The sequence below is a fragment of the Eschscholzia californica genome, unplaced genomic scaffold (genome assembly GCF_041429995.1).
Source record: "Eschscholzia californica isolate CP2 unplaced genomic scaffold, dmEscCali1.0.p SCAF_2, whole genome shotgun sequence".
In the NCBI taxonomy this organism is placed as follows: domain Eukaryota; kingdom Viridiplantae; phylum Streptophyta; class Magnoliopsida; order Ranunculales; family Papaveraceae; genus Eschscholzia; species Eschscholzia californica.
Window position 1 is genome coordinate 3829386 of NW_028238309.1, and position 14502 is coordinate 3843887.

Below are 14502 nucleotides of genomic sequence, written 5' to 3' on the forward strand. Positions count from 1 at the left end.
ATATTTTGGCCGGAAATTTGAAATTTCGTTTAAAAATTTGAAAATTTCGAAAAAAAGATTTCGTTTGAAAATTTCAAAATTGGAATTTTTTGTGTAAGGGAAATTATTTTATTTACCGGGAAGAGATGGTTTGCTGGGCGGGAATTTGAAATTTCGTTTTCAAATTTTCAAAAAATTTTGAAACTTTGAATTTTTCGTATACTGGTAAATTATTTTATTTACCAGACATTTTTTTTTTTTCAGGGAAACGTCAGCATGTCCCGTCCAAGGGCAAGAGGGGAATAAAAAAAAAAATCTGACATTTGGACCTGCAACTAATTTTTGGGCAAGAGTGGATTTTTTTTGGGTTTACCCCCCACTTTTTGGACCCCTGGCTCAAAAATCCCAAAAAAAATTACTATTTTTGTAAAAAATATCAAAAATACAGTTTTGGAAATAGAATGTACTTCAATTTTATTTGTTTTTTTAAAAACAGTTTTTACAAAAGCAATAATTTTGTAGAAAAAAATAATAATTTCAAGCAAACATTATTTTTTGTTAATTTTAAGATTGAAGTTTGGATATAGTAATCTAAAATCATAACAAATCTTAGAGATATATAGGATAGATTTTGGTTCAATATAAATTGAAAACTTAGAAATCTTTAAGATTCAAGAATCCTAATATTTTTTACTTCCAAGCAAATTAGTGGTGGCCAATTGGTCGTTCGGTTCGAAAACGAATCGACACAACACGTTTATAAGGCAGCACGACTTGTGCTGACCCGTTATCAGGGCCACCCTAGGCCCAAAGCCACTAAAGCAATCTTTGGAATACACAAGAGGGCCCCGAGAAAAATATATATGGAACTAAACACACAACATAGGTAACTTGTTAACATTCAGCTCAATTGGTAGACCCTTCTTTTAGTAACTCAAAAGGTTTTGAGTTTTTTTTTTCTGATGAAACGAGGCCAATGCCTAAATTTATTAGCTACTTGAGCGAGAAATTATATTGGTTACATCTGCCGCCAACTGGCTTACAAGATAAGAAGGAGAATCATAGATCTCCAATGCTTGCTCTAAACTGGAATTAAAATATTGTTTCGCCAATAAGTGAGCTACAAAATTTGCACTCCTAATACAGTGGTTGAACTTTATGTCCCGAAGTTTTTCCTTTGCCTTATGTATTTCTCTCATAATAGTTCGAATTTGCCAAGGAAATTCTTCTAAATTCTTCGAATACGCACTTATGACCGTTTGTGAGTCTCCTTCAACTATACACACATACTCTGGTAACCTGTTTGCTGTCTCAATGGCCAATTTAACTGCTTGAGCTTCAGCTTCAACTGCTGTCGAGATGGAGCACTTTCTGACAAAGGCCATAACTAATTCTTCTTGTGCATTTCGACATACTGCTGCTACCGACGCCCTTCCATCGGCAAACGCTGCATCACAATTTATCTTAAGTTCTGTATCTCCTGGTGGGACCCAATAGGAGCTATGCTCCAATGCTTCTACAGTTGTGTGTTCAATATTCAAGAGAGTGCCCGAGTACTCCTTTTGTAATGTAACAGCTTCCTGTAAAATTCGATAAGGATTTGGAATAACATGCTCGAACACACATTTATTTCGTGATTTCCATAGACACCAAGCTACATAAAACCGAAGCTCTGTGGCTTCTCCATTTCCAATATCCATAATCCATTTGCAGAGTAATTTTGTAAAATCCTCTTCTCCATCCACCCTAAGATGTAATGGGTAGTTCATCCATGTTTCTCTTGCAACTCTACAAGTTCTAAATAAGTGATCAATATCTTCATTCTCTTCTTTACACATATCGCATATTTTCGGAACATGTAGATTAAACTTTAGTGATTTTACCTTTGTTGGTAATGCATCATGCAATATTCTCCAAACAAAGGTTTTGACTCTTGGCATGAGATTATATTTTTTCCATATCTTTGTCCAAGATAAGCCATTCGGTAGCTCCATATGACTGGACGAGCCCGGTTGTTCCTTCTAGATAGTGGTATAAAGCGACTTAGTGGAGAAATTTCATTTTTCCGTGCAACCTCCCATTCCATCTTCCATCTTCCTCCATAAGATCTTTCACTAAGAAAATATTTGGTACTTCTTCTTCCAAGTCTTTCTTATGAGGTTTGAAACCCCTTATGTTTGGCACCCACGGGTCCTCCCAAAGGTTTTGAGTGCAACTCCCTCTATCTTCATATTTTTGATCATGTATATATATTTTTTTAAATCTCTCGATCAACACATCAAATTAAATTTGATTTATAGCAAATATTTTTGTTATTCATAAGTTTTTTTCCATTTATATGTTATATGTATATCAACATTGGCTTGTCGCATTTTAAGTTATTGTTGTGTCTATCATTAGATGAGATTTTAAGTGAACTAAATATTTACGAATGGTAATGTGCTACATAATTGCAAATAAAAGAGTATTACCAAATTTATTGAGTTAATTCCTATATGGCCCCCTACTTTGTGACCAGCTTCCTTTATGGCCCCCTTTTTTTCGTAAATTCAAATATGACCCCCTATTTTCAGGTAAATGTCATTACTACCCTTCCTAATTCTAAATTTAAAACATTAAAACAAAATTATTTCCACCTCACCCCCCTCTCTCCCTCCACCTCATCTCACCCTACACCTCACCCCTCTCTCTCTCCAACTCACCTCTCTCTCTCTCTCCAACTCACCTCTCTCTCTCTCTCCAACTCACCTCTCTCTCTCTCTCCAACTCACCTCTCTCTCTCTCTCCAACTCACCTCTCTCTCTCCAACTCACCCTTCTTCTCCGGTGAGGTGGCCGGCCGGAAAATTTTCCGGCCGGCCACCTTCAAATTAAAAAAAAAAAAAAATTCTCTCTCCTCTCTCTCTCTCATTTTTTTTTTTTTTTTTTAATCTCTCACCTCTCTCTCTCTCTAAAACTCCGGCGAAGGGGGTTTCCCTTCGCCGGAGGATCTGTTCACGAACAGATCTGTTCGTGAACAGATCTGCTGTTCACGAACAGAGATCTGTTCGTGAACAGAGAACAGCTCTCTGTTCACGAACAGCTCTGTTCGTGAACAGAGAGCTGTTCACGAACAGAGCTGTTCGTGAACAGAGAGCTGTTCACGAACAGATCTGTTCGTGAACAGAGAGCTGTTCACGAACAGATCTGTTCGTGAACAGCAAGTCTGTTCACGAACAGATCTGTTCGTGAACAGATCCTCCGGCGAAGGGAAACCCCCTTCGCCGGAGTTTTAGAGAGAGAGAGAGGTGAGAGATTAAAAAAAAAAAAAAATGAGAGAGAGAGAGGAAAGAGAATTTTTTTTTTTTTTTTTAAATTTGAAGGTGGCCGGCCGGAAAATTTTCCGGCCGGCCACCTCACCGGAGAAGAAGGGTGAGTTGGAGAGAGAGAGGTGAGTTGGAGAGAGAGAGAGAGGTGAGTTGGAGAGAGAGAGGGGTGAGGTGTAGGGTGAGATGAGGTGGAGGGAGAGAGGGGGGTGAGGTGGAAATAATTTTGTTTTAATGTTTTAAATTTAGAATTAGGAAGGGTAGTAATGACATTTACCTGAAAATAGGGGGTCATATTTGAATTTACGAAAAAAAGGGGGCCATAAAGGAAGCTGGTCACAAAGTAGGGGGCCATATAGGAATTAACTCAAATTTATTTCATATGACATCTTTGTGGTAGTTACATATTATCATACATGATTAGACCAAACTCTATTATCTATAGTAAAAAATTGCTCCTTCTTAAAAAAAGAAAAAATTGCCATACATAGTACGTACCATAATAATGATCTCTCGTTCTTAAAAAATAATTTTTAAGAAGGTGAATTTGGCCAAAACTCCCTTAGAAATTATGACTTTGGTTAAAAAGGATTCATCAAAGTTTTTTAGGCTTCACCTCCCTGATGGCAATTATGTAATTTTCAATTTCAGTAAAAAGACCAACCTAACCCTAGTCTAAAAAAATACCTTGCAAACACCTTGCACTGCCTTGCAAACACTTTGCACTGCCTTGCAAAGCCTTGCAAACACCTTGCAGAGCCTTGCAAACACCTTGCAGAGCCTTGCAAACACCTTGCAGAGCCTTGCAAACACCTTGCAGAGCCTTGCAAAAACTTTGCAGAGCCTTGCGAACACCTTGCATGACTTTTGCGAACACCTTGCATGACTTTGCGAACACCTTGCAAAGTTTGCAAATACCTTGCAGAGCCTTGCAAACACCTTGTAGAGCCTTGCAAACACCTTGCAATGCCATGCAAATGGTTTGCAAATTAGTTTTTGAATTGATTTAACATGAAATTTGTTACAAATTATTATATATTGTCTAATAGAATGTTGTAACGAAAAACTAGCTAAAACCCCTACAAATTCATAATAGTCATTTTATAAGCTCTAGCACCATCATTTTACATTTCTTCGAAAAACTTCCAAAACTTTCATGAAATTCTCAATTTGAACATAAATACCAATCATGATTGTCCAAGAAAAAGTATTTCTCACAGGCATTTCATCTAACAACTTTATAGCTATTTCAACCAACCTAAGTCTTGTATAACCAACTAACGTTGCATTCCAAGCAACAACATCTCTTTCAAGAATTTTATTAAACACATTGTTTGCATCAACTATACTTTCACAACTTCCATATAAATCCAACAAATAAGTTTCAACATAAACATCAAAAGTAACAAATTGTCATCCATCATTCATAACTCAATGAAAATAAAGCAATGAAGAAGTTGGATTATACCTTGAAACACTATCAAATTCTCCTTCCATTGAAAGTATATAAATTTTTCTCTCTCTAGAATTTAGAACCAAAAACTAAATCAAACCCCTTAAAAGCCTCTTCAAACAACAAGCAAATAGATTAAATCACCAAAACCTAAAAACATCAACCTATCTTATAGCCAAAATCGATTCAAACCCCAGAAATTCTAATCGGCGTCGACAATCCAACTCGGTTCGTTCATGAGAAAAACACAAGTTCATGATTTATTAGTTAGGTTATTACTAGGTATTTCTAATTGAATGAAGGGTATTTTTGACTCTTAAAAAGTTGGTGCTTTTAAAAATGTCCTTCAAGCCTATTTTATAACTTACTTGGGGCCTAGCTAGTTAAAAAATGAGTTGTCTTTTTAACAAAAAAATACAAGAAATTGGGTCTCCGGCCCAATTTCCTGTTTTAAGAATATTTGAAATTAATATGCATTTCATATTAAAATTGACTCAAAATTTATATTTTTATTCAACCAAAAACAGTTTTAAAGTTAATCGAAATTGTCTAGAAAAACTTACTCACATATATGCACAGTTTAACTTAAAAACAAGTACACCGTATTAATAGGAATTAGGTAACAAAATAATAAAAATTTTGCTTAAATTTTTTAAAATAGGTACTTAATAAGAATAAGGTAACAAAATTTATAAAAAGAAAATTTAAATAATTTAAAAAGCCTCAATTCAGAGTTCTCTTTAGGCTCATCGCGGCATAGAGCTGGCCCTGCCTGTCATGGGTCAAATTGGTCGTGGCGCGTCTGGGATTTTAAGCTCCCAAACCCGTCAACCACGACCTGTTAAGAACGGGATACACGACTCACCACGACCCGTCGTACCACGCCACGTTAACTAGTTAGAAACGGGTATTTAATTTACAAATATTGTTGTCATTTCATTGAAAGTAGATATTAATTAATAAAATTAACTAATTTAATTAATAAAAGAAACATAGATTCTAAAATTTAAACAAAGATCACAACGTTTGACTTAAAAAATATTTAGTTTTGTTACTTTTTTTGTTTCCAAATCATGAATAGCCGGGAACAACTGGCCCATTACTCAGGACCCGCTTCAACAATGGCCGAAACTACCAGGACAATGGCCCAATAACAGCTTGGTTGCTGCCATGAGAAGTTTCCGGGCCCAGAACTTTGTGGTCTGTGCACCACAAGGCTCCAAGTCGTGTCTATCGTGGTTTTGGCTTATCTAACACGCGCACGACCCGCTTGCCACCACTAAAACGTATTAAAGAATTTTGGTTTGTGCTCAATTCCAAATTTTCCAGTCTTTTTGTGTCATAGTGACTGTTGCTTATGTTTAAATTGAACTTTTTAGACCACTATAGTTCTATAAATGACACTTGAAGTTCATAAGGACTATTGGATTACAATGAAAGTGTTACACTTACCGTACTTGATCAAGTTTTGTGTGGTTGAGACAAAAAGAAAAAGTAGTGTGGACATAAGTACACCAAGAAAGCAAATATTTAACCACAAAACCAACTCAGGCCATAAAAAAATTAAAATTTTCAATAGTGCTATATAAAGATTGCTCTTAAACTTCACATCTAAGTTACTTGATATTTTTCTGAAATAGGCAAAGGACCCTACTAAAGACTGACTTGATACAATAGATATAAGGGTCCTCTAAAGACTAGAGTATTGATTTTACGTATACACAAAAGGTCACCTAAAGACTTAGGTATTGAGTCTATTGACATTATATGTACACAAAGAACCACTTAGACATTTGTCTGCGTTTTGTTTGACAAATAAAGATTCAATTGTATGATCTTTAAAATGAAAATAACATTATTTGAAACGGTCTCACATCCTTTGGCAGTGTCAAGAGCTTAAGCTATATGTGTGAGCTCAAATTAGTAATTGTAGGGGTGAACATCAGTTGGATAACCGAACTTTTGAAACTATCCAAACTGAAGGAGCCATTTAAGTTTTCCTTAGAGCATATATATCTTTGTTAGAGATATACTTAAACATTTTTAGTGCTTTGTGAATGTGTACTGTAAGCGAAACTTTTGTTGTGATACTTCATATATGAATTGAACATGAAGTGTTTCCAACAATCATGTGTTCGGGTTCAATGAAAGGCTCAATAAGCTTATTTTACAAAGTTGATTCAATGTCACACTAAGCAAACAGGAAATTGCTTTGGGAAATAGCTATTTTATTCAACAATGCTGAAAATATCCAGAGCAATTATGGGTTTGCTATTCTTCGTTCAAATAATTTAGAGATGTGTTGTATATTGTCAATATGTAATGTGAAAGCAATTTTTGGATGAAACTTAATATATGGAGAACAAATAATGTTGAAAACATAGATTAGTTCTGTACACAACAGGAAATTATGTATTAATCACAAAAGCTTTGTGTCATTTACAAATGATAAAATGTCTATAACAAAATGTAACTGTCGAGACCAATCATAAATTGTACATAGCAAAATGCATGTTTTCTACTACAGTTGCGCTCAACATGTAATATTGTTGTGATAAACTGGTCGGTTGCACCCACAAGGCCACAACATATCATATTTCTCCTCGTTATGTTGCTGGAACTCTCCAACCGAATTGTACGTGGTCGCCCGAGACCTATTCTTGTTAACGGAGGAAGAGTCTTCGTTAATTCGTCGAACATATCAGGTTCGTCAAAATATGGAACCAGATTTATATTCTTTGTAGGTATTTCAGTATGCCTCGGTGGTCCAAACCAAATAAACAAACACAAGTAACGTCTCCATCCCCTTCTTTGATACATACCATGGCATGTTCGCACGACAAATAATCGACTTACCAACAACGACAAGAGCAAGTAAGAGCTCCAAGATCAACAAATAATAGAATACGTGATATAAGACGGATCGAAACTAGGTGATCCGACGGTCAAGATGAGCTCCAGAAATAATATACGTGTGTAACACGTGTGTGCGTAACGGATCGAGAAGACGAGATCCGACGATCAAGAAGAATTCAGAATATATTTGAAGATATGTGAAGATATTTTAAGATATGTAATATTTATTATAATATATTCTGAATATCTCTTCTAACTATCTAATGGCAAATATTAGATAAATTTTATATTATTTCCTAGTTTAGTAATCAGAATCTAGGAAACCCTAAACCCGAAGTTATCTATAAATAGAAGAGGGTTCTAGGAATCAAACTCATCGTGTTATGTCTGACTAATGTAACCAATCAAACCCATATACAATTGTATGTGGTGATTATTAATAAAGAGTTATTGCTGAATTTGAAATAGGAGAGAATATTGCTGAATTTGAAAGATAGTACATCAGCCATATTTAAGGAAATAACAAGAAACAAATTTGTAGAAGAAATAGGAGAGAATATTGCTGAATTTGAAAGAGATACTAATACCAAACAACTACAAAAAGATAAGGAGATGAAAGAAAAGGAAAGTGAGCTTGATAAGGGAATAGAGATGTTGGACATTGGCCAAGAGGCAAATGAATTGGGCCAAACAGAAAAGGTACAGAATAGAAACAAAACAGGGGTAAGTGATAATAGCATGGAGTATAGGCACCAAAAAAATATTGAAACAATGCTAATAGATAGCAATGAGTGGAATTCTAACAGTAACAAATGGAATGCCAATAAAAAAGATGATAAAATCAGTGTTGAACAAAACATAGAAACAAGAAGTCGTAAGCCAGGTTGGAAGAGATTGGCTAGAATTACAGCACCATGTTGTAATTCGAGAGGAAAAGATAAACAAGAAACAGAGAAAAGGTCGAGAGAACCAGGTACTGGTGGGACTGAGATGGCGGAGAGAAAGAAAGCAAGGAAGACTTCATCCACCTCAGTGGATCAAAAGGCAGTGGCGGCCTGTGAGAACTATCTCTTCGATAGTCCGAATGTTAGTCGAACAATGAAAGATAATAACTTAATGGTAAAGAAGAAGCTATGTAGAGATTAATGTTTCTCTTATGTATTGATAACAATATAGGTTACAAGTATTTATAGACTTATGGGATACAGTATTAGGGTAAATTTAGGATAGAGATTACAAAGATTGATGTTAATCATAAAATACAATAAGAGTCTTCTAGGGTTTTCCACCGGGTGGGGCCGGTTCCCCTTGCCCGACCGGGTCGGTCGGTCGTGTATATGGATCGGGTGGCCGATCCATATTGTTGACTCTAATACTCCCCCTCAAGTTGGAGCAGGGATGTCAATGATGCCCAACTTGCCAATTATAGTTTTGAACGCTTCTGCACCAAGCGGCTTCGTAAATATGTCTGCGAGTTGTTCCGAGGAGGGGGTGAATTGTGGAGAAATCAGATTGCTTTTAATTTTTTCACGAACCAAATGGCAGTCGATTTCTATGTGTTTTATTCTTTCATGAAAGACCGGGTTCTCTGCAATGTGAATTGCAGCGCGATTATCACAGTGGATGGGCATCGGAGATGAGTGATTAATACCCAAATCGAGAAGGAGAGATTTGAGGCATTGAAGTTCACAAGTGAGGGTGGCAAATGCCCTGTACTCAGCTTCAGCGGAGGAGCGAGCGATAGTATGTTGTTTCTTGGATTTCCAAGAGAGTGGGCTGGAACCAAGCATTGTGATATAGCCCGTGATAGATCTTCTGGTTGTGGGGCAGCCGACCCAGTCGGAATCACAAGAACCAGAGACCAGGAGACGACTGGAGGATGATAGCAAAATTGCCTTACCAATGGAGCCTTTTAGGTATCGTAAGACCCGATGAGCAGCATCCATGTGAGGAGTTCGAGGGTCTTGCATAAACTGGCTAAGACTGTTGACTGCGAATGTGATGTCCGGGCGAGTCACCGTGAGATAAATGAGGCGTCCTATAAGACGATGATACACTGTGGGATCAGGAAGTGGAGGACCATCCGTCGAACTGAGTTTTGATTTTTGATCAATAGGAAAAGAAGAAGTTTTGGAAGCTGTGAGTCCAGAATCTTTGAGAATGTCAACAATATATTTGCGTTGACATAAGAAAATTCCTTTCGAAGATCGAGAGACTTCAATTCCTAAAAAGTATTGAAGGCGGCCAAGATCTTTAAGGGAGAAAGCGGAGCTAAGAAATGATTTAAGGGAAGCAATTGCCGCATTGTTATTTCCTGTGATAATAATATCGTCGACGTATACTAATACATAGACGGAGTGTTTCCCTTTTTATATGTGAACAGAGAATAATCGGAGAGTGATTGAACAAATCCTCGTTTGAGAAGAACAGAAGAGAATTTAGAAAACCACTGACGGGAGGCCTGTTTGAGGCCGTAAAGTGATTTGTGGAGACGTCAAACACGTGTCTCCCCCTTAGATCAAAAACCAGGAGGTAATTTCATAAATACTTCTTCATCCCGATCTCCCTGGAGGAAAGCATTGTTGACGTCAAGTTGGTGGAGTGTCCAACCTTTGACAGCTGCAATGGAGAGGAGGACCCGAACAGTGACCAATTTTGCAACAGGGGCAAAAGTGTCATTATAATCGAGTCCTTCGATCTGAGTGTAGCCTTTTGCCACAAGACGAGCTTTGTAACGCTCGATCGATCCATTAGCGTTGAACTTAATTTTGTAGACCCATTTGCAACCAACGGGTTTCTTCCCATTCGGAAGATGGGTTAATGTCCAGGTATGGTTGGATTCAAGTGCCTTGATTTCGGCAACCATGGCTTCTCTCCAGTGAGGAGAGGTCATTGCCTCTTTGAAAGAGGTTGGCTCGGAATGAGACAACACTGATGTCAAGAAAATTTGATGTTCTGGGGTGAAGGAAGTAACTGAAAGATAATCCGTTAAAGGATAGGAAACATCGGAATATGTATTTGAATAAGGGATGGAAATGTTGTTACAATCATAATCCGCTAAGTGAGAGGGAGGACGGCGATGCCGTATTGGTCGTCCGTTAGGGGAAAGAGTGCCTAAATCTGGATGAGCGGGAGACGGATCTGATTGGTTAGACGAATTGGGTGTGGATAACTCCTCCGAAGTAAAGTGATCAACCAATTCATCGTGTACCTGGACGGTTGGTACCGAAGAAGGAGAGACCGAGACGGAGGGTGCCCGCAGAGGTGTATCAATAGCCTGCTGATCGGTGGGTGCCTGCAGTGACCGATCAACAGGCTGTTGATCGGTGGGTGCCTGCAGAGACAGATCAGCAGGTTGCTTGTTCGGGCCTCCTGGAATTGAGCCCAGGAGTGTTTGTAGAGATCGACCAAGGGACTGCGGGTGTTGTCCAGTAAGCGGTGGAGGGAAAGAGAATGAACCGTCGTCCGGAATGTTCATGAACGGTGTGTGGACAGGAGACGTCGGCCGTTCGATGGTCAGAAACGGAAATCGCGTTTCTTGGAACGTGACATTTCGAGATGTATAAATCTTATGGCTTTTCAAATCGTAGATTCGATAGCCTTTTTGGGCGTAGGGATAGCCAATGAACATTCCGGGAGAAGCACGAGCGTCCATTTTATGACGGATATTTGTGTTGTGTGCATAGCAAAGACAACCAAATACTCGGAGGTGATCGAGTGAGGGGGGAACCAATGAGGACTTCATGTGGGGATCGACCATTGAGGGTGGGAGTCGGAATTTTATTAATTAAATATACGGCCGTGAGGACGCATTCTCCCCAAAATTTAAGTGGTAAATGGGCTTGAAAACGAAGTGCCCTAGCCACATCGAGGATGTGTCGATGTTTTCTCTCGACAACCCCATTTTGTTGGGGAGTGTAAACACAACTCCTTTGATGTATAATTTCTTTATCGTTAAAAAAAGTTTGGATTTCATGGGATAGAAATTCGGAACCGTTATCGGATCGTAACGTTTGTAAAGAGGGAGAAAGAAGAGTACCATTACCCGAACACATATTAGTAATGTTAGTGTTGAATTGATTTATTGTGTAATTGACAAATTTGGAAATTAATTTGAAAGTTTCCGATTTCGAGTGCATGAGATAAAGCCAAATACATCTAGAAAAATCATCTACTAATGTCAAAAAGTACCGACAACCGGAAGTAGATGGTATATTAAATGGGCCCCATATGTCGGCATGTACTAATTCAAAAGGACGTGAAGATATAGACGAACGAGTAGAAAAGGAAAGTCGAGGTTGTTTAGAGATAGGACACACATCACACGAAACTTTATTTATTAATCCACTCTTAATACATGGATATTTAGTAGAAATAAAAGATAAACGCTCTAAAGAGGGATGGCCAAGTCGCCAATGCCATAAATTAAAACAACTAGAACTACTAGAAGGAAAAGAAGATACAATCCTAGGTTCCGTGCGTAAGTAGTAGAGTCCATCTTGAAGATCACCAAGTCCAATCGTCCTTGTTGTCAACGGATCCTGAAAGACACAAGATGATTTTGTAAATAAAACATTACAATCGAGAGATTTTGTGGTTTGTGAAACCGAACTAAGATTAAACTTAAAAGTCGGTATATGTAAGACATTAACAAGAGAGAAATCCTTAGTAAAAGGAATTGATCCAATATGAAGAACGCGTGAACGTGAACCATCCGGTAAACGAACATAATAATTAGATGGTGCTGTAGTATAAGAAGTAAAAGATGATATAGTAGCACATATATTCCTAGCGGCGCCGGAATCCACGATCCATGGAAGGAGATAAGGGGTTATACCTGTTAGGTTGACAAGTGGGTCGGAGGTGCCTGTAGAGGCAGAACCAACAACTGGATTGTTGTGCTCGAATAACCTCACGAGATGGTGGTACTGATCCTGTGTCATAGACGTTGCTGCAGGCACCCCCTGTGACGGGTCAGAGACCGATCCAGTTATGACCGAACGCGCGAGCTGATTGGGACGGTTACGTGGGGGATACCCATGCAACTTGTAGCATGTGTCCTTCACGTGCCCGAGCTGATGGCAGTTCTCGCAATATGGCCGAGTTCGCTTCGGCCTAGGGCGATCTTGCCGATCATAACGATCAGATCGATTGCCGACGGCGAGTGTGGCGGCGTCAGATACGGCGAGATCCGAGTTGGTAAGATTCTGTTGGATCTCTTCCTGTTTAACCATACTGTGAATCTTAAGAACCGATGGGAAGGGATCCATTAGAAGAATCTGGCTACGGATCGCAGCAAAATGATCATGGAGTCCTTGAAGAAACTCCGTGGCCCGATCTTGATTCAATCGGTCAATCATAGCTTTACCGTGACCACATAAACACGGTTCTACAGTGAGAAGAGATTCGAGCTCATCTTGGTGAGACTTGAGATGAGTGAAATAAGTAGAGACGTCAGGACCGTCTTGTCTCATTGTAGAGATTGCACGTTTTAATTGAAAAATCTTAGGTGCATTGGTTTGATGAAATCTGTCGTAAAGATATCAGGAGAAACCGAGTTGACTATCCAACTGGATACGAGATCATTACATCTCTCCCAGGTATGTAAATCAATGGGAGTCGTCGGTTTAGAAATTGAACCATCGACGAAACCAAGCTTATCTTTAGCTCGTAGAGCCCTTTTCATTCTTCTTGACCAGGAGGCATAGTTATCTCCGGAAAGAAGAAGAGTGATCAGAATAGTGGTAGGTGAATCACTATGATGAATGTCAAAAATTGCTGAAGAATGCGGAGGAGTGGTGGGAGTGTAATCCGAAGCAGATTCGGTAGGTGCAGACATGATGAACAAAGAGAGAAAGAAAAGAGAAAAAAAATCGTTTTTGTAAAAAAAACGTGTGGCTCTTATACCATGTGAGAACTATCTCTTCGATAGTTCGAATGTTAGTCGAACAATGAAAGATAATAACTTAATGGTAAAGAAGAAGCTACGTAGGGATTAATGTTTCTCTTATGTATTGATAACAATATAGGTTACAAGTATTTATAGACTTACGGGATACAGTATTAGGGTAAATCTAGGATAGAGATTACAAAGATTGATGTTAATAAAAAATACAATAAGAGTCTTCTAGGATTTTCCACCCGGTGGGGCCGGTTCCCCTTGCCCGACCGGGTCGGTCGGTCGTGTATATGGATCGGGTGGCTGATCCATATTGTTGACTCTAATACGGCCAGCCTAATAAGGCCGCAGACTCAATGATAGTTTTCAATTGGAATTGTCGAGGAGTGGGGAATGACTCGACAACCCAAACGCTCAATTTATTCCTCCAGGCAGTCAAGCCAATCATTGTGTTTCTGTCTGAAACGAAACTATCTCAAAAATCATCTGAAAAGTGGATTCTTAAAGTGAAGTGTAAAAACTATCATATTGTGCCAGCAGAAGGATTAAGTAGTGGGTTATGGATGCTATGAGACGATGGACATAGATATACGAAGTAGTTCGATAAACCATATTCACTGTCAAATCAATGAACAAGGCGCATTGCAACCATGGAGTCTTTTGGGAGTGTATGGACCTCCAAACACTAATGAAAGAGTTAAATTTTTGGATTTTATGAGGGCGTTCTATACACAAACGAACGACCCATGTTGTGCAATAGGGGATTTCAATGCAGTTAGAAACAGTAAAGAAAAATGGGGCGGAAATGGATTTAGCATGAAAGCAGCAAACCTGTTTAGTGACATGATCTTGGACTGCGATCTTATGGATTTGGGATACTCAGGGCCCGCATACACATGGGTCAATGGAAGAGAAGAGAATACACACATTCGGGAAAGGTTGGATAGAGTATTAGTTACATCAGATTGGCGAGTCCGGTTTTCAGATGCACATGTCAAACTTTTACCTAGA

At 38.6% G+C, this 14502-nt stretch overlaps 1 protein-coding gene across 1 annotated transcript; it reads right to left on the reverse strand.

The window, feature by feature from the left end:
* Nucleotides 1–968: 968 nt before the first annotated feature.
* LOC147555379 (uncharacterized) lies at nucleotides 969–1817 on the reverse strand. Its single transcript, XM_086657726.1, has one exon. It carries the CDS (start codon nucleotides 1815–1817, stop codon nucleotides 969–971), a length of 849 nt encoding a protein of 282 aa, XP_086513852.1.
* Nucleotides 1818–14502: the final 12685 nt, after the last annotated feature.